The sequence below is a fragment of the Apteryx rowi genome, unplaced genomic scaffold, assembly GCF_003343035.1.
Source record: "Apteryx rowi isolate R43461 unplaced genomic scaffold, aptRow1 scaffold_14, whole genome shotgun sequence".
Lineage (NCBI taxonomy): Eukaryota > Metazoa > Chordata > Aves > Apterygiformes > Apterygidae > Apteryx > Apteryx rowi.
In genome coordinates, this window is record NW_020447641.1 from 5690934 (window position 1) to 5716835 (window position 25902).

Genomic DNA, 25902 nt, shown 5'->3' on the forward strand with positions numbered 1-25902 from the left:
GTACTTGGATCGTAAGCTTTTTGTTACTGAGACTTGTCAGTTATTTTATGTTTTTATACTACGTACTGATCTAACAGCTTAGACCTCTGGGTGTTGCTGGAAAGCATATCTGAATAGTTATTTAAATATGCTTGAAAAGACCTTGAATTAAAACTTTCTGTTCTTGTCTAGTTATTACTTTTCAGAGAAGAACCATATTCAGTGGCAACCAAGGAAAGATTAGACTGGATTTACAGTGCCAATGCTTTAATCATGTTCTTTGTAGGTGTGTGTCTGGTACGTCTCCTGGCTCCCAGTACTTGTGATTTTTGATGCTCTAATTTTTAAAAAATACAAAACATGATATGAGCTTCTCAACATGTATTCTCCTAATCTCTGCTATATTTGAAAGAATGGATTCTCCAAAGCCTGTTACAGTATATGTATATCTATTCAATTTAAAAATCCTGAGTCTTCTGTATCTCATTTTTTTTCAGATTAATCGTGCCCCAAGCTTTGGAACTGATCAAAAAATAGACTATGATGTAAAAAAAGGTGTTCTGCTAAATGCATTAAAGCTTCTCAACATACGGTAAACTAGTTCCCTAATCTTCACTCTGGTTCTCTTTCTGTTGGCTTGAGTGCAGGAGGAGGGTTTGTATTTGAATTGGACTAGTAGAAAATGGCGACCTTGTTTCCACCTTCCTATTTTCAGAATGTTAATGTTTCCCTTGCTGTCAGTTTTGCTATTGAAATTGACCCACATTTAATTTTACTACATGTTCACGAACCTGCCAAAAATGAAGTGGCAAAAGTCATTTTCATACTTTTAATGACTTTTCAAACAGGTCTCGAAGTGGGGATATGAATGATGGCATGGGCATGTGGCCACATAGGAAATTTGCTTTGGCAATAGTGGCATACACAGTCAAAAGCCATAGACCTTTATCGGAAAACATGGAGTTGGGATATGTTGGAGAAAATCCAAATTTTAAGAAAATAGATTCAATCATATTTGTACATTAAATTATAGTACAGAGTTGTTATAGTACACCTTAAAATGTAAAGATATTACAGCCATAAAAGTTAGTATTAAAATAGATTTTCTTAATGAGTGTTTGAATTTTAATTTGCATATCATAAAACACATATGACTGATAGAAAAATACAGATGGTTTCCTTGAAGTGAAAGGCTATCTCAGTTGTGTTATAAGTGACAGTTTAACATGCTTGATAATACAGTAAATCTTGAGTTCTGAAAATTGATTCCTGAATGCTTACTGCTATAATACTATCAGAACCTGCTTTGCATGGAGTTCCATGGAAATGAATGTGCTAGATATATTTTGCAATATATTTAATTATAAAAGGTATGAACTGTAACATATTCTGCTGCGTGTAGAAGCTTTTTTGTAACTCTAGTTGAAGAATACTTCTCTCTGGATTGTGTTACATCATAATATCATCCGTGTTTCAGGACAAGTGATAAAAGGAGAAACTTAGCCCAACAGAAAGCTGAAGCTCAAAAAAGACTGTATGGTCAAGGCTCTATGAAAAGGCTGTTGCCAGGTTCCTCAGACTGGGAAAAACAGCGCCACACTCTGGAAAGGAGAAAAGAAGAACTGGTATAAAGGAAATTTGCTGTACTGTACTGTTTCTTTCTCGCTTATGGTTTCTGCTCTTAGTTTTATTTATCTTATTTTCTTGATTTCTAGAAAGAAAGACTTGCACAAGTACGTAAACAGATTTCCAAAGAAGAGCATGAAAATAGGCACATGGGGAATTACAGGTATTTCACTGTTGTAGTAGGAAGTATTCATGGCTTTCATTAGGAATAATGGAAGCAAGTATTTGTGAGTAGATAGTAATTTTCTGCCAGAAATGTGTAGGCATTTATAGTAAATATAAATATGTACACCAGGTAATAAAGTTTTTTTCAGGTAATTTTTTCTGATTCAAAATTTCTGTATGTACTTAGGAATCTATATGGCATCACTCTAGTATTTGTGCAACACATTTGCTTGCAAGACATGATTTTTCACATTCAAAGTACCCAGCACCATGACTGTCATTATGGACCAGTCTTATATTCAAGTTTTGATGTTTCTTATCCATAGGGGACCAATTTGGGGTGGGAGTATTCTTGCATTCATCTACAGAAGATGAAAAATCAGATCTGAATGTTAAGTTTAATGTTGATGAAAAGTTCAGAAACTTTATTGGCTCCTCCATCGCTTTTGAAAGAGTGACATTTGAAATACCTTATTCATATTTCTGCACTTTCCTTTTGGATCTTAGTAGGCTTAAACCTAAGCATCTCCACATTCTGTGGTAAAATATGTTCAGAAGGAAGCTTTAACTCATTGATTGTAATTGGGGTTGGCCAGAAAACAAGAATTCTGTTTTATGATGTTTTTGTAATTATTTTTATTTTTCTTGACATTTGCTTCAATGAGAAGTGAAAGCAAGGCCTGTGAACATTTGGTGAAGTGGAGGGGGGAACAGCTGGGAAGAGCTGATGGGAACATTAGCCCAATCATTATAGCATTTATCTAGGATGTAGGAGGTCTGGGTTCACATCCTTTATTCTGAATTAGTCAGAATGCCTTTACTGCTGTTCTTAATCTCTTCTTTTTTGAACAGATGTTCTGTACTTCCCAATAAAGTTCTCAATAAGCATTTCATTGGAACATATATCTGTTTCTGAAAAAAATTTCATTTTTCATGAATTAACATTTTGCTTACAAAAATTGTTTCTTTGTAACATTCCCAGTTTTAATTATATCCTTTCTTGATGTATGTGGAGCTGAAGGAGTACATCAAAAAAACAACACAATGAAGCAGATGTTTTCATATTACTTAGACCGTAAGAAAGAGAAATGACATGATGTTTTAATACACTTTGGTTTTTCAATTACATTGAAGTCTAACTTTTTAACTGATTCCATCTGAAGTTGCTAATTCTGTTCTGGGTTGAAAATGAGCCAAAGTTCTCTTTATTTAGATTTTTGGTAAATCTAAATCAAAACAAATACAAAATATTTTTATTTTTTTCTCAGGAAAAAGTTGTGAAATATTGTTTCATGAGAAATGTGCACATGTAATAGGGAAGAACAGTTTTCTTGTGGCCATGCGTGTGCAAAAAGGCTGAAGGATCATTATGGCCTGAGAAGTCAAGGAATCTTAGCTAGAGATGCAGAGAAATTTTATCTAAGCATTATGCAGTATTTTTTCCTTGTGATGTCCTCCTGCAGAGCAGGACTGGCATTTCTCAGGCATTCTCATAGAATTATGGAAAAATTGGGCATTAGTATTGCTGCATGGATTAATATTGCTTTCTGAATAAAAATCCAGAGAAAATTGTATGTCTACACAACTTTTAAATACTAATCCTATGAACAGGTTCTTTCTATCAACCTCAATAGGTTTTGATTTAGGCATTATGTCTATGGATATCAGTTCAGCAAGTGGCTTAACCAAGTGTTTGTTTTAAAGCACAACTAATCCATTGAGTTCTGTAGGACTGCTTGAGTGTTCAAAGTAGGAACCATGCTTTTAAGTATTTGTGAATTTATGAGGAACTGAAAATAATGTATATGACTTTGCAATGGCCTTTAGCTGCAATGTATTTCTACATATATTGAAATGAATATCCCATCTTTAAAATAATTATTCTATGCCTCTTTTCTAGCAGTAGAATTAACACCATTAAAAAGTGTGAGTGCAACTAGATTAGAGCTGGTATAGACAGTCTATGCAAAGTAGAGACACCTTTAGTTTTCTGTAGAATTGCCCATAGTCTAACGGGAACACATCCATCTTTTCTCCCTTGTGTTGTGAAGGAAGCTTTTTGAGAAGGAAAAAAGTGAAAAGGAAGAAGGGGAGAGAACCTTGTTAATGTTCACAAAAAGTGAACAAAAACATACAAGCCGCGTAACGCCAGTCAATATAAAAATGGTTCCTAGGCCTTGCATAGTGCAAGCAGAATTAACTTATGAATTACTCCTTACTATAAGTGAGGAGTAATTCCTTCCACCTTCATCAGTTTTGGCCGTACTTTAGGCATTCATGACAAATGGATTGCAGTGGTTTTCTTCAAAGCCTATTGTTCCTTGATGAGCATGAATAAATCGTGAAGTCCTGTTTTTCAGATTGTCATAATCTCCTTACCTGCAATTTTAGAGAATAATGGCATACCTGCTGTAATGGAAAATCAGAGTCACCCTGTACATCCATGAGCCACATAAAAATTTTCTTATAGTGACTCTTTCCTCCTGTCCATTATGCTGGAAGATTTAGCATTCAAGTGCAGTGCATATTCAATCTTTAATTTATGTCATGCCCATTAAATCAAATCAACCGTTCAGATTTTTGTGTCCTTTTATTACTGAAACAAATTGTTTTATGCCACTGAATTTTAAATACACTGTTTTATTAATATTTCATGCATCATTCAGACCTGCTGTTGAGATTTCAGAGAGTATTGCAAAATTCAGTTTTGATATTTCTCTAGAATAAACTGCATGGTGGGTGTTTTTTTTTTTTTGACTGGTTTAAATATGTGTGTGTTCACCAAGTTAAAATTAGATTAAAGAGCATTGTTCAGAGTATGTGTTTTATAATAATTACAGATGGGATAAATATGCATCATGGAAAAGTCTGTGATGCATCATGGAAAACTCTGTGAATTAACTGCATTACTTTTGTGTTCCCAGTGTGATAAGTAGCTCCGCTTCTATGTTTCTCTTAACCTCAATTTCATTTTTTTCCATTTGTAGGCGAATTTACCCTCCTGATGATAAGACTTTACTTGAAAAGTATGAGAGTTTGTTAGCCACTGCTTTCCAGACATTCCTTGCTGGGAGAGCAGCTTCACTTCAGCGGGAAATGAATAACCCTTTAAAAAGAATGAAGGTACTGAAGTGCAGAAGTATTGACTTTGGAGTTACTTATCTTGGAATTCTAGCATTACCATGTGGACTAGTTTCACCATAATCATGTGTGATGGCTAAATAAATAGTATTTGATAATATTTCCATCATTTTATTATTATTTTTTGTGTAGCTTGTGGGCCAGATTTTGAATTTTGTTGAATTACAGTGGGTCCAGGGTGGAGACAGGCTAGATGCCTTTAAGCTACTTTTCCTTTTCCATTTCCATGATCCTCAGCCTTATTCCTGGCCAAACCAAAGGTTGTCAGAAACTGCTTACGAGCTGGTAACTGCCTCCTCCTTTGCCCAGTAATGTCCCTCAGCTTATATATCCACTTGTATGGATTGGAATAAAAGATGTCAAAACGATCTTCACTAGTTTAAGGCATCTGAAAACTCTGCTTGATTGTCTACTTAATTAGTCAAAGATAAACAGTAGGAAAACCAGCTATATTTAAAATAACCAACTAATGTGATTTAATTTGAAATCTGAGAAATTATTTCCCATCTTTCTAGTTGGCATCGTCCAGCAGTTTTACAGGAATCTTTGGCCGTTTGTTCAGACTTTTATCTTTAGTAAATCTTAAGGCTTGAATTCACCTTTCAGTATCATGTGGATTGCAAACAGAGATGCATGCATCGGAGGAAATACTTCTACATTCTCCTGTAGAGGCATTCATAGTCTTATTTCAGGAGTTAGTAATCGGAATAATTTCCAATTCTTACGAATTGCCACTTGACCTTTGGAAGGACAGGATATGTCCTGCTTTAAATTAATCATAATGACATTCACATTTCTAGGAAGAGGATATTTTGGATCTTCTGGAGCAATGTGAAATAGATGATGAAAAACTAATGGGAAAACCCACGAGACAGCGAGGACCTAAGGTATTTGACTGTTTTAAATACCCCATTTTTATGCCACTCTGTAAAGAGGTACAATCTGTATACCTACTCATCACTCTAAGTGGGGAGTTTAGCTAGCTGATCCCGGCAGAAGTTTTCTTCCTCAGACTTCCATTAGCCAGGTTTTTTGGAAATTTGAAAAGAAGGATAATTCAGGCCCGAGGAATTACCTTTTGTCCAACTAAATCCCTTTGTAATTTCAACCGGATGTGGGATTCTTTTTTTCCCTCTAAGCTGTTTTGAAGTATTGTTGTGCATGGTAGCAACTGTTGTACAAGAGATTATTTGATTTCAGTGTGTGAAAAGATCCTTTATGTCCATAGTCTATCTGAAGAGAATGCTTTGAGTTTTAATTGATTAGTGCCTCTAAAGAATTTTGAGATCCTGGGATAAAAGGCACTATGGAAGCTCGAAGAATTAATTATGATTGTAATGTATCTGCAATTTGCTTAGTGGCTAAAAGGGTTGCATAATATATCTTGAAGCCTGTTTCATATCCAGAATCAGAATTTATGTGAATGTATATTACTTTTTGCTTAATACCTTATGGTTACACATGTAGTTCACACAGATCTTTGCTTTAAACACACTGCGTATCTCTACAAGCCAAAAAGATAAATAATTTAGGTTTGGTAATACAGTAGTATGTTTTCTACATCCTGCAAACTTTTTGGGTCAAATCTGTTTGGAAAAGCTCACATTTAGGTTCCTGAGGCCTGATGAATTTGTTTTTAAAGACATGTAAAAGTTTCAACAGCAATTTATGTTTCTGAGAACATGATCTACAACCTGGGAACATGTGAATTTCCTTACAAAATGAATACTGACAATTGTCCTGAACTTGCAATGATGCTCTATACATATGCAAAAATCTACAGAGCTGCATCTTTTTACAGATGTGCGTTCTGGAAAGGGATCTATACATCCAAACGGGTATTAAGACAGATTTTGCATGAACATTATTACAAATAAAGGGATTTTGTGAGGCAGTGCTTTAACACTGAGGGATTCATTTAAAGCAAAGAACCCATCTAGCCTACCCTGGAAACGCATACAACCCACATTCTTCAGGAATTCTCCTTGAAGCTTTGTTTTTTCTTTAAAATAAGATCACTTAATTCAAGTTTAACATCTCAATTACATTTTTCCTTTTTCCAGAAGCTTGTCTTCTCCCAGCAGTCCTCAAAGAGCATCATCTGGTTGACTGCATGCACTCAGACTTGATCTATATTTGCTCTTTACTGCTTGCACACAAGCCATTTCTAAGCCAGAGGCCATAAACATTTAATAGGGTAGTGAGCGCAAATTGAGAAACTTCTCTTAAGTAGTTTTTAGATGAAGTTTGATCAATTTATAAGTGAGATCATATAACATGGTCTTCTCCTATAGCAGACAAATGGATACTGTAGCTTATAAGCTGCTCTACCAGTACAATATTGTTTGCATTTATGGGAGAAATAAAAAATTACGTATGACCAAAATTCCCTTTTTGCCATAAAACTGGGAGGTTGGAAGGGAAGACGATGAAACTAGCTTACCCAAGCAGATTGTTTACCTACTTCTTTTCCTTGAAGTGTACAGACACCATGCTCTACAGGAGCTCTATTTCTGCATCCTTTTTAGAGTCCTGATATGCTTCTCAATCCTTTAAACCATAGCTACAGTGACACCATAGTACTGGCGACTTCTCTGGTTGCATAATATCCTATGCACTCCCTTTGAAACAGAAGGGCTAACTGTGGGTGGTCCTTGTACCAAAAGAACATCACCTCTTTCCTGTATGGGGTGAGGTGCATGTGGGTAATGATATGCATTTGATGGGCCACCTCTTTGTAAAGGGTCTACTGTGAGATCTCATATATGAATCTGGTGAGTGAGGCAGGGGGTGGAACTTGTTTCTGCCTGTCAGTCTATCAGGTATGAGAATAATCCAGCTGTAAAAACCCATCCTGTGGTAATCAAAAAACCCTACAAAGTAAAGATCCATTAGGGTATCCAACAAGTTAACATATACAAGACAACACCTGATAGACAAAAAAAAATCTGAAGCTACAGGAACAGTACTTCTCACCGCATGTTTTTCTATATAAAAGTTTTTTTCAGAAGGTTGTCAAGTCCTGTCCTCTCTTAAACTTTATTATTTGGTCTGCTGACAAAAGCTACTGTCTAGGGAGTTAGACTCTCTACCTTGGGCACACTGTCTTCCCTGGATAAAGGAACCTGGTGGCAGTCAGCACTTGGAAAACACTATATAGAAGAGCTGGAAGAATTAGCAGAGAGAAGTGTTTTCCTTCTCCTCCTCCGCCATACATATACATAGATGTGTGTGTTAGTAATAGGCTTTGCATATAACAACTATACCATATTTGTTAGGCATTTCAGCCTCAGTTTTATTTTAATGCAATTAGGATTTCAGGCTAGAAAATGAGTTGAGAATTTCCCAGAATAAAGGTATTTTTAGCTGCAATTAAAATATTACTGAATTCTCTTTAGATTGAGAAATACATTCTGGAGTTCTGTCTGGTTTATTTGTAGCCTCTAGAGGGCCCCTCATACTTGCACATTGGAAGGTTTACACTCACGTTTATTGCATTGCACCTGTTCTTTGTGCAGGAAAAAAAAGAATGAAGGAAATAAAATAACACAGATATTTTAGAGGAAATGAGCAATTACTTTTTTATTCTTCTGATGTACAACCAGATGGGTTTAATCAAAGAAAAACTAGGTTAACATAAGGAGAAAATCAAGCTGATTAGAATTGCTAAGCTGTTGAACATTTCCTATTCTAAGAGGTCAGTTTAAACTCAGATCAGACTATTATTTGTCATCACTGCTTTTTAAAATTTCTTTGACCTTTTTTATTCTTGTTGGTTAATTGACATGAAGTCTTGGTCAGGATGTTCTTATTGTTTATGGTGGAAAGTGTCAGGAATATGCATACAAGTAAGTGGTTATACAGGAATGGGATCTACTTTAAAGCCCTTGTGAATTTTGATCGGAAATGTTTATTAATCCTTGTACAACTCATCAGGGATGTCTAATCAATATATTCCCATGTTACACTGCATTTTATGGTGAGGACAGCTATTTTTGAGAAAGTGGTAAGTGTTGGGGCACCTTAATTTGTCCTTTTGGCAGGTAGATAGACATAGAAATATTCTTTGTGTAATCTGAACATTTGCCAGGGGTCTCCGCAATGGAATACACTTCTTTAACTCTTTCTTATCTGGTTTAACAGATTGGGCCACATAAGTGTGCTGTCACTGTTATGTTAGTGTCAGAAATGTCTTTTCCTTCCTTGGCTAGAATAGAAGTTTATGGAGAAGATGTTCAGTTATAAAGTGCATCTTGCAGGAACAGTATCTTTGGGGCTTTGTTCTACTGCCCTTCACAATAAGTTTTGGTGCATTACATTATACTAAAATAATAGGACAATTTAAATTCATTCTGCAAGTTCTTCCATTCCACTCTGACCCAAAATATGTTCAGAAATTACAATATTAATTTTTGTAGTTGTAGTTTTAATTGCATCCATTAGAGGAATAGGAAGATGAGGCCATCACTGTAGCCTCTTATAGCTGAGAGTTACTGGAAAGGAAACATGTAGGAAAAAAAAAAGACCACACAAGACTACTTAGGATAATAGCTATAATGCAGGATATTGTTAGCACTTGCATTTTTCTTGTACGGCTGATGGTTGATAGAAGAAGAGAAATTTTCAGTTTACTTTCTGTTCTTGCATCAGTTTCTCTGTCTCCTGCTTTTTGCTTTTTATCTCACAGTACCCTTGGTAATAGCACAAGATTAATTACCTAATGGCACTGAATCCCATGTGCATATGGAACGCCAAAGACACCTAGGATAGCTTGCTATATTCTTCCAGTTTCTGCTTTCCACATGATGCGGACTAATCATTTTCTCTTTCAGAAGTGTACCAGCCAAAGTTTCCTGATGTATTTATTTACTTCACACTGATTGTTGTTAAACCTTAGCTTCAGTTATTACAAATATCAGCTAGGGATTGAAACTGATTGAAAATGGTATGCTATATCACTTGATTTGTAATTTCAAACTAAGATGCAGGACGCCAGGTAACATAAGCCATACTTGAAATAAAATCACAGTATTTTTCCCTCTTTATATAAAGTACTTTGCTGCCAGTTAGTGTGAGAAAGATTAGGATTATTATGTCATCAGTTTAATAAAATACTTAAGCATTTGTTGGAAAATTAAGCACAAACTTCAAAGTTAATTTGGAAGGTCTTAAATGTGTACCAATGAACCTCCCTGAATCAGGAACCTAGTCTGATAAAGTGTTCTTTCAGGATTATGAATGATTTTTTTTTTCTTTAGCCCTTGTTTTCTATGCCAGAAAGTGCACAGACCTTAAGAAAACTTAGGAACTACAACAGTGACAGTAGCTGTGATAGCAGTAGCAATGTGTCAGAATCGGAAGAAGAAACTGAAAAGGAGGATCACAATGAAAAAAAGGAGAAAAAAGTATCATATGATCTTGAAGAAAATAAATATAGAACTTTGGAACGATCAGGTAAGTTAAATTATCATATTTCCAATTAAGTTTGGCACARAATGAATTATATAAATGCTTCAGTATTTCAGAATGTAGCTACTAACAATGTTTGTAACTCAGGGTTAAACACTGGTTTGTTTGTTTCATCTTCTTTAAAATCTTTTCTAAATTAATGAAAATGAATTTAAAAAAAGGAAAAAGTGAATGATTTTTTGCCAAGACAGCTAAAGAGAGAAATGCACATGGGCTACACTGGGAAATATTGTGAATGTTCCTCTTTGCTCTTAGCTTTTTTGAGAAAGCCACTGTTCTTTCCCTGGAAAGGGAATTCTTTTAAGCCTGAGTTTGCTGGAATATAGTAAGGATAAAGAAATGTATCAGGGGAAGTATAGAAGATATAAATTTCAGATGAAATCCCTGCACGTATATATATTTTTTCATGATGGTTTTGTTGCTTGTTGCAGATCATTAGTGTGACCACGATCTGTTGAACATGGTTTATATCGTATGTTATTTTTTGTTTTAGCAGTGTATTGTCTAGAAGAATTGCATCATGTAACTGCACACATAGAATTCTTCTATAAATTTATTTTTCATAGCAGTGTCCTTTATTTAGCAGGAGACTGAATTAGAAAACTGTACAGCTATGCAGGAGCAGACTGGGGGACTGGCCTGCAAATGGATCCATCAACCAGATTTTCTCTCCTTTCCATATTCTTCCAGTTAAGAAGCCACACATATCAGCCACACACTGCCTTTTTGACCTATAAGCAATATGTGCTCTGTCATAAATCTGATGTATATTACAGCACCTACCAGATTAAAGCTGACTTTGAGGAAGAAATAGTTGTTCTTATAGAGTGTATGAAATATATATTATTAGGAGAACTGACATGACTGACTACTGCACATACAATCGTTAGTCAAAATACATTGTAGTACAACATATGTACACATATGTTAGTCATATGTTAGTCACAAAGACTGAAAAATGGGTGTTAAAAGAATAATAAATAGTTGCATCATCCATTTAATTTGTCTGCAGGTAGAATGAACTGGAAGCCTCCGATTAAWAATATAAAAGCTCCATCACATTCATCCTCCACATCATCCACAGGTCCAATAAGACGTTCTGTAAGTTGTCCTCGTTCAATATCAATATTGACTACGCAGCCGCAAGCAGCTGAGCAGCGTCCCCTTTCAGCCAAAGCATCTCTGCAAATCCAGCGTGCGTCCTCTGTGAACAGGTCCCATTCTTTAAATCGCAGCCCATGTTCAGCCAGAGTGTCTCAGACACCCAGCTTGGGAACTATGAACTCTTCAGGGGTGAGTTAACATAGCAGTTGCATTCAAAATGTGTTCCATTTCTCTAAAACTAGATACATACATCACCAATTTTTACAGCGTCAGAAATCCTGATGTATTATAGTCAATTCTATTTTGACAGATACTCAAAACTATAAGATCTCCAGACCTTTACACTAAACATTTACTGCTAGCTGTGATCTTTTTTTCTGGTGCAGCCATACAGATGCCAGATTTTATGAAAATGGAAACCTTAGAGTTTTTGTGACTGGAAAATCTGATCTCCAAAATAGTTTCTTGAAGGTAGAGAGTGTTTTTACCCCTCTTAAAAAGTTTGTGTGATTTATCTGAAGACACCTGGTTCTAAAATTAAGGATTTGCCTACCTTCAAAAAAATTTTACATTAACAAAGATGCATCAATATTTCGAAATCAGTGTATTCTCCGTGGGTAAATATGTTGTACCAGAATAAAGCACTGCCTGCTACTATTAAGATTTTGTCTGGGTCTTCGTTGTAGAACAAGGTCTAATTAATTTTCAGGTTAGTGTAGCTATTTCAAATAAACTCTATACTGCTGCAATAGGACTCCACTTCCAAATAGTTAACAGCAGTTTAGAAACTATAGATAGTGCCTTGTCTTATTTAGGATTTGCCACTGCAATAAGCATCTGAGAAGTCTTTTTTTTTTTTTTTTTAAGTGAAATTAAAAGCTTTCATTTTGAAGCTTGTCCCTGGGGTGGACAAGCGTAAAGATTCAGGTAGCCTAACTAAAGAATTAATAGAATAAGTAGATGATATTAAAGATTTAACTGTTTGAAACTTGAGTTGTTAGTTATAATTTCCCAGTGTGTTTCTGACCTGTACATTTTTCCCTTTTGTGACTGGAGTGTCATTCTGTTTGGTATCTTCTTAACAACCAAGCCGTGTCTCCTGTGTTTCTATGGCGAAGCATGTCTCCACTTAGGCAGTGTTTACTGAGGGCTAGTGCTGGTGTGTTTCAATTCATGTTTTTGTGGCTGATCTTTATATTACATCATGCAAATAATTCCTCTGGAGATGGAAGCAGGGGGGAAGGGCAAAAGAATTGGCACTTTTAATCCACATTTGCACCCTTTCTGTATTGTGGTGAGGTTTGAGTATGAGAAATCCTTTTGTAATGCTGATTAACTTGCTGCTTAGTATTTACTAACTCTAATCATCATTTTATCCAGTAGAAAGCTCATTGTCCATTTTGCCTGTGAGGCTTTGTCTAGATGATGAAAAAGGATCCTTTTAAAATTGTGTCAGCTCACATCCTATGAAATACTCCTTAATATGGTTTTCCATCTTTAAAGTCAGCTAATAGGATTGGAAAGATATTGTGTCTTCACCACAGAGTGTTAAAGTTATTTTTTATCACATTAGCTATCTCAAGATTAAAAAGTATCCTTTTATTATCAAAATGTACTCTGAGAGTTTAATGAGACAGGGCTAATATAGATTTTTCTATTCACATTAATTCTATATCAAATACAAATTACTGAAAGATTAAAACTAGTCTCTCACAATATGACATTAAAAGTGGGCTACTCACTTAAATGAAGATTAGTAAAAAACCATACTTACTTTTTCATTGAGAATGCTTCACCACAGAAGTGGTCTTGATATACAGAACAATTATGTTGGGTGATAGTACGTCATGTTTCTTAAAATAATGTGAATAAAATTACTTACAGAATAGATAAAAACTGCCCATAATTTAGCACTGTATTGTGAATGGAATTCTGTTCGTAATTATTTTTTCAACTAAGAATAATATAATATATATTGTTGCTAGAATAAAATTAAAATTGCTAAAATATAACTTTGACTATACTCAGAAGAAATTATATGTACGTGATAAAGTATTAGTGTATCGATCCTTTTGGGAAGGAGGAAGCAGTATGTTGCCATTTTTGAGGTTGGTAAAAGCCAAATGCACTAAAGGTATGGATAACTAAGTTTGAAAGAGCCATTTACACTTGGAAATTACAAACCATTATTATAGCAGTAATAAGCAAGAACCGATTTAGAAATATCTGCTACCTCATTATTTCAGCCTCATTATTATATATTATATAGGAGAATATTTTGTTATGCTTGACAATATTTATCACTATCTTAAGACAAAAATGTCCTTAAGTAAGTGTCATAGTTCTTACAAAATACGAAGACATAGAAATGCCTAATAATTCTGAAATAACCTTTCACTTTTGAAAAAAACCCATAAAACTAAGCCAAACACAAAGACATGCAAAGACAAAAAGGATCAGAAATACTCCTAACTAATGGCTAAGATCAAAAAAATGGAACAAAACAAAACCCCTTCCAGAGACAGTCTTATCCAGACACTGTAGAGGTTCAAGTTGCTGTTGATATGAAAAACACTGATACTTTAAACAACATCTTTTACCATTGGAGACAATGGCAGAATCTCCACTGACCAGAGAAGAGGGTCATCCTTACTTTTTAGTCTTTCCATGAAAGCTTGGCACAATGTTATATGATTGGCAGTTTCCATTAACTTGTAACTTGAGTTTATTGCAGTGCAGAACTGAAATGAAGTTTATTATGACTACTGATTTCTCTTTTCTTCATTATATTGAGTTTAAATTCAAAATGTGTTATTTAAATTTCAACTTCATATTTTAAATGTCAGGCACCATAAATATCTAATTCATTTTTGCTTATTTTGTTTTAAACAAACTTATTTTCAAACTCTGTTTTTCTTGCATTTCTTGAAAACCATAAGTACCTCTGATAGATTAGTGTACATGAGATGTAGGTGTGTATCTTAAGTGTGTTTTAGATAATTATGTCTATACCTGTTAAAAATATTTTATGTCACCCTATTAAAAAATATATATTTTTATCAAGGAGGCATCTTTGCAATGGTGATCTAATAACACACCTGAAATCTTACCTCTGCTTCATATTATTTTAGACTGAGTCTTTGCTGCAACAGAAAGCAAAAGAGCAAGAAGATGCTTTGACAAAAGAGGCTCTTCTCATTTTCAATGACATGAGAATGAAATTCCCAGGAAAAACAGATGAAGAGGCAGAATTAATTATAGAAGATGTAAGTATGTATCAATAAGAAAGAAGAATTACATACAGACTAGACACTTATTATTTAGGCCACTAAAATGTAGGAAAGTAGAAAGTTCAATTTATGATTTGTGAGCTCCTGTGGCCTTATAACTTCCATAATTCAGGATAATGCAAAAGATTTCAAAACCTTGGAGAGTTGCATACTTTCTGACCTTAAAGGAGCAATAGTGAAAACATTCTTATGTCTTTATAAAATACAGGCATACCTTGGAGATATTGCGGGTTTGGTTCCAGACCACTACCTGTTACTGTCGCATGAAGGGAGGAAAAGGGGTAATCAATGTTTGCCTGCCAGAGCCCTCCTCAAACGGACTTTCACTGAGTCAGTTTCTCAAAGTTGATCAAAATAAGAAAGGCCCTCCCTTATTGGGTAATCAACTTTGCCTGCCAGAGCCCTCCTCAAAAGGACTTTCACTGGATCGGTTTCGCAAAGTTGATCAAAATAAACAATTTATTAAAGCAACAGATCAACAGGTTCAGGATTGCCGGTGATAAATGCACTTACTGCAACAAATTCTACTTTTTCTGAGCTCAAACTGATAATTAAGCGCTTTCAACAATGGTATTTTTCCCGGGGTAACATCCGACGTTGTCGGAGGCGCAAACCTTACCAAAAAGGCGTCCCTGTTTTGGGGAGGAGAGAGGTCCAGGCCCGTCAACCCGTCTGTAGGTTGATGTTCTCGTCCTCCAAATGGAGGATCCTTTATGCACTGAATTTATACTCCTGGCAAGGTGGGGCTGAGTCAAACACTGTGGGATGTTTGGTCCTTGTTGGGCTCAGCAGAGGGCTGCTGGCCTTTTTTTCTTTTGCGCCTATCAACAACACCAGGCTGCAAGACTCCCGCCTTGCCCGTGTTGTTTTGGGTAGAGCAATGTCGAGTGGAGAGACCTCCGCCTCGCCCTGGGCGTTGTCTCACCCCTCACCAGCATGGGCATCAGACTGCAAATCACCCTTTGTATCCACTGTTTACCCCACAGCAGGGAGGATCACAGATAATCATAGACCGTTATCCCACACCACCATAAAGTGAATATCGCAATAAAGCAAGTCACGTGAATTTTTTGGTTTCCCAGTGCATATAAAAGTTATGGTTACACTATACTGTAGTCTATTAAGTGTGCAATAGGATTATGTTTAAAAAAAACCAATGTACAAAATGTGACACAGAGACATGAAGTGAGCACATGCTTTTGGAAAAATGGTGCCGATAGACTTGCTTGACGCAGGGTTTCCAAACCTTTAAAAAAAAAAAGGGGGGGGGCAATATCTGCGAAGCGCAATAAAGCGAAGCACTATAAAACAAGGTATGTCTGTACTCGAGAAACAATCAGGAAGGTTAGGAAACTTCGGTTTTTTGTTGTGGAGAAAGTTCAAACATCTAAGTAAGCTAAGAAGAATGTTACAATTCATTAACAGTTTATGTTTCATGTGATATTGCTAGTGCAGATCTTGACATGTGGAACTTGTGCTGAAATAGGCGTACTGGAGAACTCAGAATGATATGTAAGGCAAACTGGAAGCTTGTTAGTGTCAAAGAGTACCACTCATATTCTTTTTGGCTTTTTAGTTCGCCAGCTTACTTTTCCTCACATTCAACATTGTTCTGAGGCTCATCACTTGGTATCAAAGAAATGTGAAACTATGCTTGATGTAAAGGGGAATTAAAAAGCAACCCCTAATATTCAGATATATAAACAGAAAATACACAGTATTTAAACCCCTTTTAAATATCTAACTAAGCTAAGAAATATCTAAAATCCCTTTTAAATATCTAACTAGCTAAGAAAGTAACATCAGCTTGGAAAATAATAAAAAAAAAAGACAGAAGTTCATTTCTCAGCCTGGTAGAAGAAGCCATTTTAAAGAACATGTGTGTTCTGATGTAGTGAGCACAGCCCGTGGTGTGCTAACAACCGTTTTGTGAGTGGAGACAAGTGCTTCAATCTCATGGATGAATTCTGCATTCATTCACATGAGGATATTATCAATTCATTCTTTAACTGAGGACATTATTCAGTCGGAAATGTCCGTTGTCTCATGAGCTTTCAAAATTTTGGAAACGTGTTGATTATGTCTCTAGTAATCTGTGCTATCTGTGGAAAAGAACTGCCTTGTATTGATGGCTGATTTCAGTGATTCTAGAAGACAGAGTTCATAACTAGCATACTTAGTTTCTCATTTTAGAAGTAGAATAAAATGCCTCATTAGATTTTCTCCTTCAGAAATGTGTGTGTGTATATACATATGCATGTGTGTTTGTGTATGCATATGTCCGTGTGTGTGTGTATACGTGTGTATATATATATATATATGCACTCCATCTAGTGGTGCTTTCTAATACAGCATTTGCATGATTATAAATGCATTTCTGTATTGCAGAACTCTAATTTCTGTTGGAAAATAATATTTCATCATGGAAGGAAATAAGAAATGGTATATTAGTTGTCAGTAAGGCAGAACTTTCAATAGGTACCGATCTGGAATAGAATAGAAAGATAGGATAACAAAGCRAAAATAAAAATTCATGTTCAGAGCTCAAGCTATTTTGGGAGCGTTTAGACATCATAGAAGGAAAATATTGCAGTTCACATATGATCGTTTATAGGAAGGATGTTTTCAATGTATGTCTAGTGTCTTTTATGAAGCAAAAAACTTACTATTTAAATATATTAACAGTTATGCATTATTGAACTCTATTGCTGTGTTGAAGGAATCTCAACTGTGACAGTCAAGACAAGTTTCTACCTGCTTTGTAGCGTACAACTGTCAGAATCAGGTGGAAAAGAGGGTAGGATTAGACTGAAAGACTGCGAACATCTTTGCAAATGCTCCCCCACATAAATTTTCAAATATTTTTCTATTTCTTTTCGAGAATGAGTTCTTCTCATAGAGGTCTGGTTTGCTTTTAGATACCCACACTGTTTGACATTAGGAATGTCTGTGAATGAACTATCAGATTTATATATATATTTTTATGTATTTATTTTATCTTATGTTTTGCAATTACTACAGATTATGGATAATTGGAAACACCATAAAACAAAAGTGGCATCGTATTGGTTGGTAAAACTGGATTCTGTAAAGCAACGAAAAGTAAGTGACATGTATTTCATTATCTGAAGATAATCTTAAACAGACACACAGTGTTTAGTAGTTTCTAGCTAGGAGTGACTTGAGATGCTAGAATATTGGCCGGTAATACTAACATACATATGAGTTAATTCCATTGAAGGAAATGATGCTGCATATTTAGAGAAGCATAAATTATCCTGGAATATAATTTCAAAAACAAGCTCTTAAAAATTAGGCTGCCAAAAGAAAACCAAACGAATAAATGTTTAGCCCTCAGATCTTATATTTTTAGCAAACATTCTGGGAAGTGTATTGATTCAACAGATTTGACTGATTTGGGATGAACCAGTCAGCAATTTCAGATTAGGCATATTAAAGCTCCATTGTAGTTAGTGATATTGCACTTGTTTATTTGAATCTTTGACCCACAGTATTGCAACAGATCATGCTGAATAAGAAATAGACCTGCCAAGCAAAGTTTATTAACATTGTTTTACTGTTCAACTGAATGGTTTGGTCTTACAAAGGACTAATTAGATTTGTTATCATGCTGTCCTCAGTTCATTTCCTATCTAGGAGCTATTGTTGTGCATAGCATCTAAAAAGTTCTTAATCTGTTTAAAAACTGACATATTATAGTATGTCAGTCATCCGTATGTCATGTCATATAGTCAATATGTTGTGTCAGTCAAAATCATCTTTCCAATGTAACATTTATTTTCCTTAATGTGGCAGAAGTTTTATTTGTGATTTCTGTTAATACTTTGGTGGCCTGAAAGCAGTATTTTGGGTCTTTCTCTACCTCAACCACTGACTCATTATGTGGATTAACATTTCTGTTTGAGGCACTTAATCTCTGTATGTCTCAGTTTCACAGTCTATTTTTATAGACCATAAAAGAAAGCAACTTAATCAAAATGCTGCATACATGATAAATATTATAATTAGAAAAGGTTGGTAGATTGTTACAGAAGATTGCCCTTCCTTAGCTTCTGCTACTGGAGATTCATGCTTTTAGCTGTCAGGTTTAATTTTACCTATGTCTGTCTGTCTTTTTTCTGTTGTTTTTTGTTTTTATCTTTTCAATCTAGTCAGAATTTTCTCCTGTAAACATTGTTTTAGAAAGCCTATAATAACAGGTGGTTCTGTCCTTTCTTTAACTGACAGTCATGCAAAACTAAGGGCACATTCTCCAAGTCAGGATGATACAGGTTGATGTACCAGGTCATTATTAAAAACAACTGTGTAGGTAGAAATGTAGATTTCTTTCTTGTGAGGACACCTCTTACAACTTAGCAGACTAACACTTCCTGAAGCACTAGTGGGCCCTTCATCTTTGGTTGCACTGGAAATGATTTTTTCTTTTTTTCTTTTTTCTTTTTTTTTTCCTCCTTTCCCCTTACTGCTTTTAACCTCGATCCCTTCAAGCAATCAGATAGTTATGCTTAGAAAGGTAGTTTACACAAATGTATTAACTTTGACAATGACATTGCAGCTAAGGACTGTCAAATGTGTAAGCTTTTGTGGATCTGAAGGAAGAGTGTTTTATATTCTAGTGGGGTGAGGTGGGGTAAAGCAGAAAACAGCTCAAGGTGGAGAGTATTTTTGCAAGTAAAGAATCTGTCCCAAAGGTATCTTCTGCAACTTTGTGAAATATGAAACAAACTCAGTCCCCTTCACTATACTTTAGAGTTACTGGGAAGTTCTAAAATACGAGAAGAAAATACCTGGGCAGTGTACTAGATTTCACAGTGCTCATCCCTGACATAAGTTCTCTTAAGAATAATTCAACATGATGTAGAAAAATTAAACTCTTGCTCATATTCATAATGTCTACTATTACAGCATTGCAGCAGAGGTGCAGGAGGTATTTAGGAACAAGTTAAGAATAAACTAATGAAATCAATACATGATTAAATGAGGTTTAGTCTCCCAAGACTTTTAGGGGGAAAAAAAGAGACTCTTGTATGGGAGGAGCTGTGACTGCTGTGTTATCTCACTTCACATAATTTCTTTAAAATCTGTCTTGATGATTACCAGAGGGTCCATACATCTTGTTTTGAATATACGCTTTATATAGCCTCTTGTTCTGTTATACCTAGATAATTGGTTATGTTGAAGAAAATCATGTAAATTAAAGTAAACGGAAAGATGAAGGCAATGTAGGGAAATTAAGTTAAAAAAAATGGATGGAGGTTTCATGAAGATCTGGGCCCTTGTACAATGCCTTGTCTCCTTCCTTAAAGGGAAGACTGATGCCGTGTTTGCAAACTAAGATCAGTTAACAGAGACATTTTCTCCTATGTCATATTGGCGATGTCAACACAATAAAACAGTAAGAAAGTTTTTTTTTTTTTTTCCAGAGTATTTGGCAATCCGCGGCTTGTTCTAAGATGCAAGGTTCAGACCTTAGATTTCTTCAAATCTAAGTGCTAAAGGAAAAGAAAAGACTGCACATTGGCATCATAGTTCTTAGTACATGCTTTTTGGGTTAATAAGAGAATCTGTACATGATAAAATTATTCTATTTTACACATGTAGACAAATTACTACTAGTTAATGTAACAAATTGTAAAGAAATGTATGGTTGATCCTTTATGTAATTTAGGGTCTTAGTTGGTTCAGAAGGATGTACGCAATGGCTGCTGCTGCAGTGGCCATTTTTGTGGGGAAAACCTTAAGTAGGGAAGGCAAGGGGCAAGGAAAAGGCTGCTTGTGCAGGATCAAGGTACTAAGCTAATGCTGCCAAGGGAATGTCTGAAAATTTGGATTCATCCCACAAGTGTGGGGCAGTTCAAAACCTGGGATTAGCTCCTGCAGTCACTAAACAGGACCACCATGGTTAGGTTATGATTTACTACAGTTTATATCTCACTGACCACAGGTATGGTTTTTAGTGTGTTATACACTTGCGTTCACAAAGATTCCCAACAGAGGACAGCATAATATTCACATAGGGTAATTACGTGCATGGAGTTAGCCCAAGACCTATGCATGCAGCAATCCTAAGACTTCAAAAAAGAGCTTAAGTAACATGTAAATGACATTTCATCCAGGCTATTAGTATTAGGCATCTACAGATTTTCTGCCCACTAAGCATTTTTCTTTACAAAGCTTCATTTTGCTATTGCAAGTGTTTTATTTATTTTTGCTTTGTTTCATTCATTAGGTCTAATCAGACTATTCACGAACAACAGTTTTTATGCAGGACCAAAAATTGAAGTTCTACACCGTGTTTCCATTTTTTAGTGTTACTTCTAAATTTCCTTCACCTTTTGAGCGCCAGATGTTTAGCCATAAGAATCAGTTTGTTATACACATGTAAAAATTTCCTGGGAAAGTACTGCATCTTCTGAATTTTTGAATTTGCAACATCTTATACCAAATAAATGAATATGTTCATCAATTCACCACCCGCTTGAGTCTGACGACAGTGTCTTTTGAAGATACCATTTTGCTGAAGAGGCAATAAAAGTCTCCCCTTTACAGGAAATCATGTTGATTAACTGACTTTTTTGTTAAGAGGCTACATGAACCATAGGCTTATTTTAGGATGGAATTTACTCTGTTCAGAGTGCTAGCGAGAGGCCTAAATACTGTCTTAGTGAACTTACAGCTGACATCTTAGGCCAAATACAATACCAGTTCTGTGTTTTGCAAATAATGAGTTCAAATTTTTGTTTGAAGACATTCACTGTTTACCACAGCAATGGGAATTTAAATATATGCAGAAAAGGAAGTATCCACATTGAAGTAAAAAAACATTTTGGTTTGGGTTGCAAATAAAAGTTTCTTAAGGGGAAAAAATTCAGGCCATATTTTAAAAGTTCAGTATTCTACACTACAAAATCTACATTTGTGAGATGGAAGACATTCATGTAAGGATAGGTTTAGAGGATCAGGTCATAGGTATAAAATAATTTTTTGCCATAGACTACTTCATAAAATAAAAACACAAGTGTATATACATATGTCTTTTTGCATGCAATATACTTCTTTTTCTCTGTAAGTATATGCAATGTATAAACAATGTGAAGATTTTTGATTTAGGATGTTTAAAATTGGGCAAGATGAATTCCACCTTCTACATCCCAATTCAGTGGGATTTGCAAAGGTGTATCAAAGAGGAGCAATGTCAGCACTGTTTCCTGATGAGCTGGATATGCTGCTGCCTGGGAGTGTACGTATGTGTGCACTGGATAGCTAAGACTTCCTGGAGAGCAACTCACAGTGCTGTACTGAATGCAACTTAGAATTGTCATCTTTTCTTTGTCCACATCTTTACCTATTTGCATTTAAATGTAGTTTGTGTATAATAAATCTGTTGCATTTCTATAAACGTTGCTATTTCAAATATCTTGTTGCTGTTTTTTTTTTTAGTTTTTTTTTTTATTTCACTGCACTGTTTCCTGCAAGAAAGATAAACTAAAATAGTCTGATCTAGGGTAACACTGAGCTCAACAGACATTAAATGAAAAGCAGCTTGTAGCTTTTCAGACCATTTTATTTTTCTGTAAAATAGATGGTATTTTAAAGGGAGGGTGAAAAAAAGACATAATCTTCAAGTATATAATATTTGGGTTTGTAATTACATTGCTTGTTGCCTGTAATGGTATCAATATTGTTTCTTTTTAAACTCTTTCTATCATTTTAACTAGCTCGTACTGAACAGACTGAAAAAAAAAATAGAAATGAACTCTTCTGTAATAAAATATTTTGATTTAGTTTTGCAAAATGTTATTGATGGAAAAAGCATATCATGAAAGTTTGCTGATGAATGCACAGAAATGAAATGTAGACAGCTGTGGGACTTTATAACTATGCAGTCATCTGTGTGTGTATTTGTGTGTGTATATGTGCAATCAGAGAACAGTTGGTTTTAGGTTTTGCCTTTGCTTTGATTTGCTTGGAATATTCTATTCTAGGTTTTAGATATAGTCAAGACAAGCGTTCGTGCAGTTCTACAGCGTGTCTGGAAGGCTCCAGACATTGAAAATTTACATTTGTACCGTCTTTTTAACCGCATATTTAATCGCTTACTTTGGAGTCATGGCCAAGGCCTGTGGAACTGTTTCTGTAATTCAGGGTAAGCCTATTACATTTATTTTCTTAATCTGCCTTCATAACTTCACAGTTACAGTCTGGGCTGGCATACTTTGCTCCTCGTTTTCATTCAAGAGAATTTTGTACTACATTGAACTAGTTAAAAAACTAGAGTATAATTAGAAATCTAATAATCTAGGCAAACCATTTCAATAATGGAAATAAACATTTAGGAGTCTGTTTCCAAATCTAATAATCTAAGGGAACAATCTAATTTTCAGAATAGCTGAGCTCTAGTTCAACTCCTTCAATTGGATGCTTTGCAGCTTTGAAGCCAGGCCACTGTAAATGTCTAACTTGGACTTACCATCAACAGTCATCATTGCCATATCTGTTTGATCTCAGGATTTGCAAGGGAAGAATTCAGTGACAGATCCAGCTGACACATTATGCCAAATGCAATGTCAGTTCTGTGTTTTGCAAATAATGAGTTCAAATTTTTGTTTGAAGACATTCACTGTTTACCATGGAAGTGGGAAGTTATATGCAAAAAAGGTAGTGTCCACACTGAAGCCAGGAAAAGTTTTTGGTTTGGGTTGCAAATAAAAGTTTCTTAAGGGGGGAAAAAAAAGGCCATATTTTAAAAGTTCAGTATCGTACCCTACAAAATCTACATTCATGAAATGGAAGGCATTCATGTAAGGATAGGTTTGGAGGAACAAGTTATGGGTATAAAATAATTTTTTGCCTTAAACGTCTTCATAAAATAAAAATACAAATATATAAATACATCTTTTTTATGCGATATATTTCATTTTCTCTATAAGCATATACAATGAATAAATAATGGCAGGGGTTTTGATTAGCTACCATGAGGTGATTTAGGAGATTTATTAAAAATGAACTACAACAAAAACATATGATATGATGATGGATATTGTATGAACAAGGGAATCAGCTTACTATGTTCTTCACATATAATCATTTGTCATATGTAGAGAATGCATGTAAAACACTTGCTAATTGTTTCGCAACAAAATGGAATCACGTGATAAGAAGAATAAGAGACTCAGAGATTTGAGAGTATCCCATAATGTTGTCAGTTACTTTATTTTAGGATTATCTTCTCATTGCTGAAGGTTTGTTGTTGTTAACTATTGTTTTAACTCAAGCCATTAAGAGTCTTCATGTTTTTTCGCAGAGATGGACTCTGCAAGTTCCCACTTAAGAGATTGTCAGCCTTAAGATGTGCTAGAAGCAGCTGTTGGGAGTGTAGCACAATCCCTAACTATCCAAAAGTTAAAACTAGGGTGAGAAAAAGGTCTCTGTGTTTCCAATCTGAAACATTTCCTTTGCATAATCCTCAACAGCTGCAGGGTCCCTTCTTCATGCCAGCAGAGGTGTATGAAGTCTTGAGTCAAACCTCTATTTCTGTTGTCATAAAATATTATAATTAGCTTCCCTTTTAATAGCACTGTAATTATTTTGAATCTTACTTTTAGTGTGTCCTTTTGCAAATCTTTCAATATGCATGAAAATTTTCCTTTCAGATTTTTTTTTCCTCTGTAAAGAATGTTGGTTGCTCAAAACCTCTGAACAACTCTGCGGTTCAGCTGGCTCAGGAGAAGAGTCTTTGAGCCAGCAGAAGAGTTCAATGAAGAGCAGGATTTCCCATGTAGCAATAATTTCATTCATGCAGAACGAGACTCAGCTGACTCTAGAGTGGAGCTAAATTATCTGACAAAGATCCAGTTCCTTCTAAGAGGGGTTGCTGTGTGAGAGAGTCTAAAAATACTGTGAAAATAATATACAAATATCCAGAATATGTAGAGGTCACTCTACACATAATATACCTAATACAGAATCCACAGAAGCAAGAAGACAAGGGCTTTTTGTACCTACCCTGTATTTTGTCTGTTCAGTTACAAAGATCATTCTCACCCTGTAATCCACAACAGAGAACTCATGACAACACCTCTGCAGCAGAAAGGCCAACCTCTCATCACTCTTCCTTAGCGTTAATTGCGCCATTTTAAAAATGGATTGGAATAAACTGTGGACATGTGTAGAATTTGGGAGACATGTTGGGAAGGGGTGTTGATATGTTAATTAAGAAACAACATGAATGTATGAAAATATATTGAGAAGTATGGTACTTCATCTATTAATAAGATTGATATCTTGGGAGAAGAGCAGCAGTAATAGCTTTAAGTTTCCTTTTGTTAGTTAAGATTTCTGCTAGGCATATGCTATTTTAGCAAAAAAACCCAAAGAAAGAAACTGAAAAACCCCAGTGAAATAATCTTGATGTAAATGCTTACATAAAGCTACATTTGTTTTACTATATGGTAAACAATTAAAATTAATAATGGGAAATGGTTAGACCCAGTTGACTTCAAAAAGTTTTAAAGAATAATGCATAATTTACAATATTACACAGTCAAGCATGATACTCTCTTCTGAATCTTGTGAGAACTCAAAAATTTCTTATTATCATATGGAAAATAAAGTTACAGCCTAACAAATTAAGTTTTCTTAGGTAACAGTACTCTGATCCCTGTTGAATACAGTATAAAGGAACATGAATTGAATCTGTGTAGCACGGAGAGGAGATTGCATAGGCATGTTTATATGAAACCTCATTAAAATTCATATGTATATTTCCAAATCTCAATCTTTGTTATTATGTTATTATTAATATATTCCAACAGGGTAATTGTATACCACTTTGCTCATAATCGGCCATAGTTACAGTGGGCTACATATTCTTCTTCACTGATAAAATCCCTCATAACTGTGGGAAGGTGATCGCAGACCTCAAAGCCCAAAACTTAAGGAATGTATCAGGAGAGTTTCTATCAAGAGATGTTGGAGATTTATAAGTTGAATTAGAATGTAATTGTGTAGCACTGTAAACCTGGTGAAGAAATTCTTAGAACTTTATCCTGCTGCTTTCTTCTGGATATCACATCATAGAGGACAGAATGAAGACAGGAGATTAATT

At 35.2% G+C, this 25902-nt stretch overlaps 1 protein-coding gene across 1 annotated transcript in view; it reads left to right on the plus strand.

The window, feature by feature from the left end:
- The window catches only part of TTLL7 (tubulin tyrosine ligase like 7), a 57608-nt gene that overhangs the window by 26302 nt on the left and 5404 nt on the right, over positions 1 to 25902 (plus strand). Inside the window, exons 9-18 of the mRNA XM_026057640.1 lie at positions 477 to 571; positions 1457 to 1604; positions 1695 to 1768; positions 4758 to 4893; positions 5712 to 5798; positions 10170 to 10365; positions 11465 to 11673; positions 14616 to 14750; positions 17796 to 17876; positions 22781 to 22941. Of these exons, the coding sequence (XP_025913425.1) occupies positions 477 to 571; positions 1457 to 1604; positions 1695 to 1768; positions 4758 to 4893; positions 5712 to 5798; positions 10170 to 10365; positions 11465 to 11673; positions 14616 to 14750; positions 17796 to 17876; positions 22781 to 22941 (1322 nt within the window). The remainder of the gene's footprint in view (positions 1 to 476; positions 572 to 1456; positions 1605 to 1694; positions 1769 to 4757; positions 4894 to 5711; positions 5799 to 10169; positions 10366 to 11464; positions 11674 to 14615; positions 14751 to 17795; positions 17877 to 22780; positions 22942 to 25902) is intronic.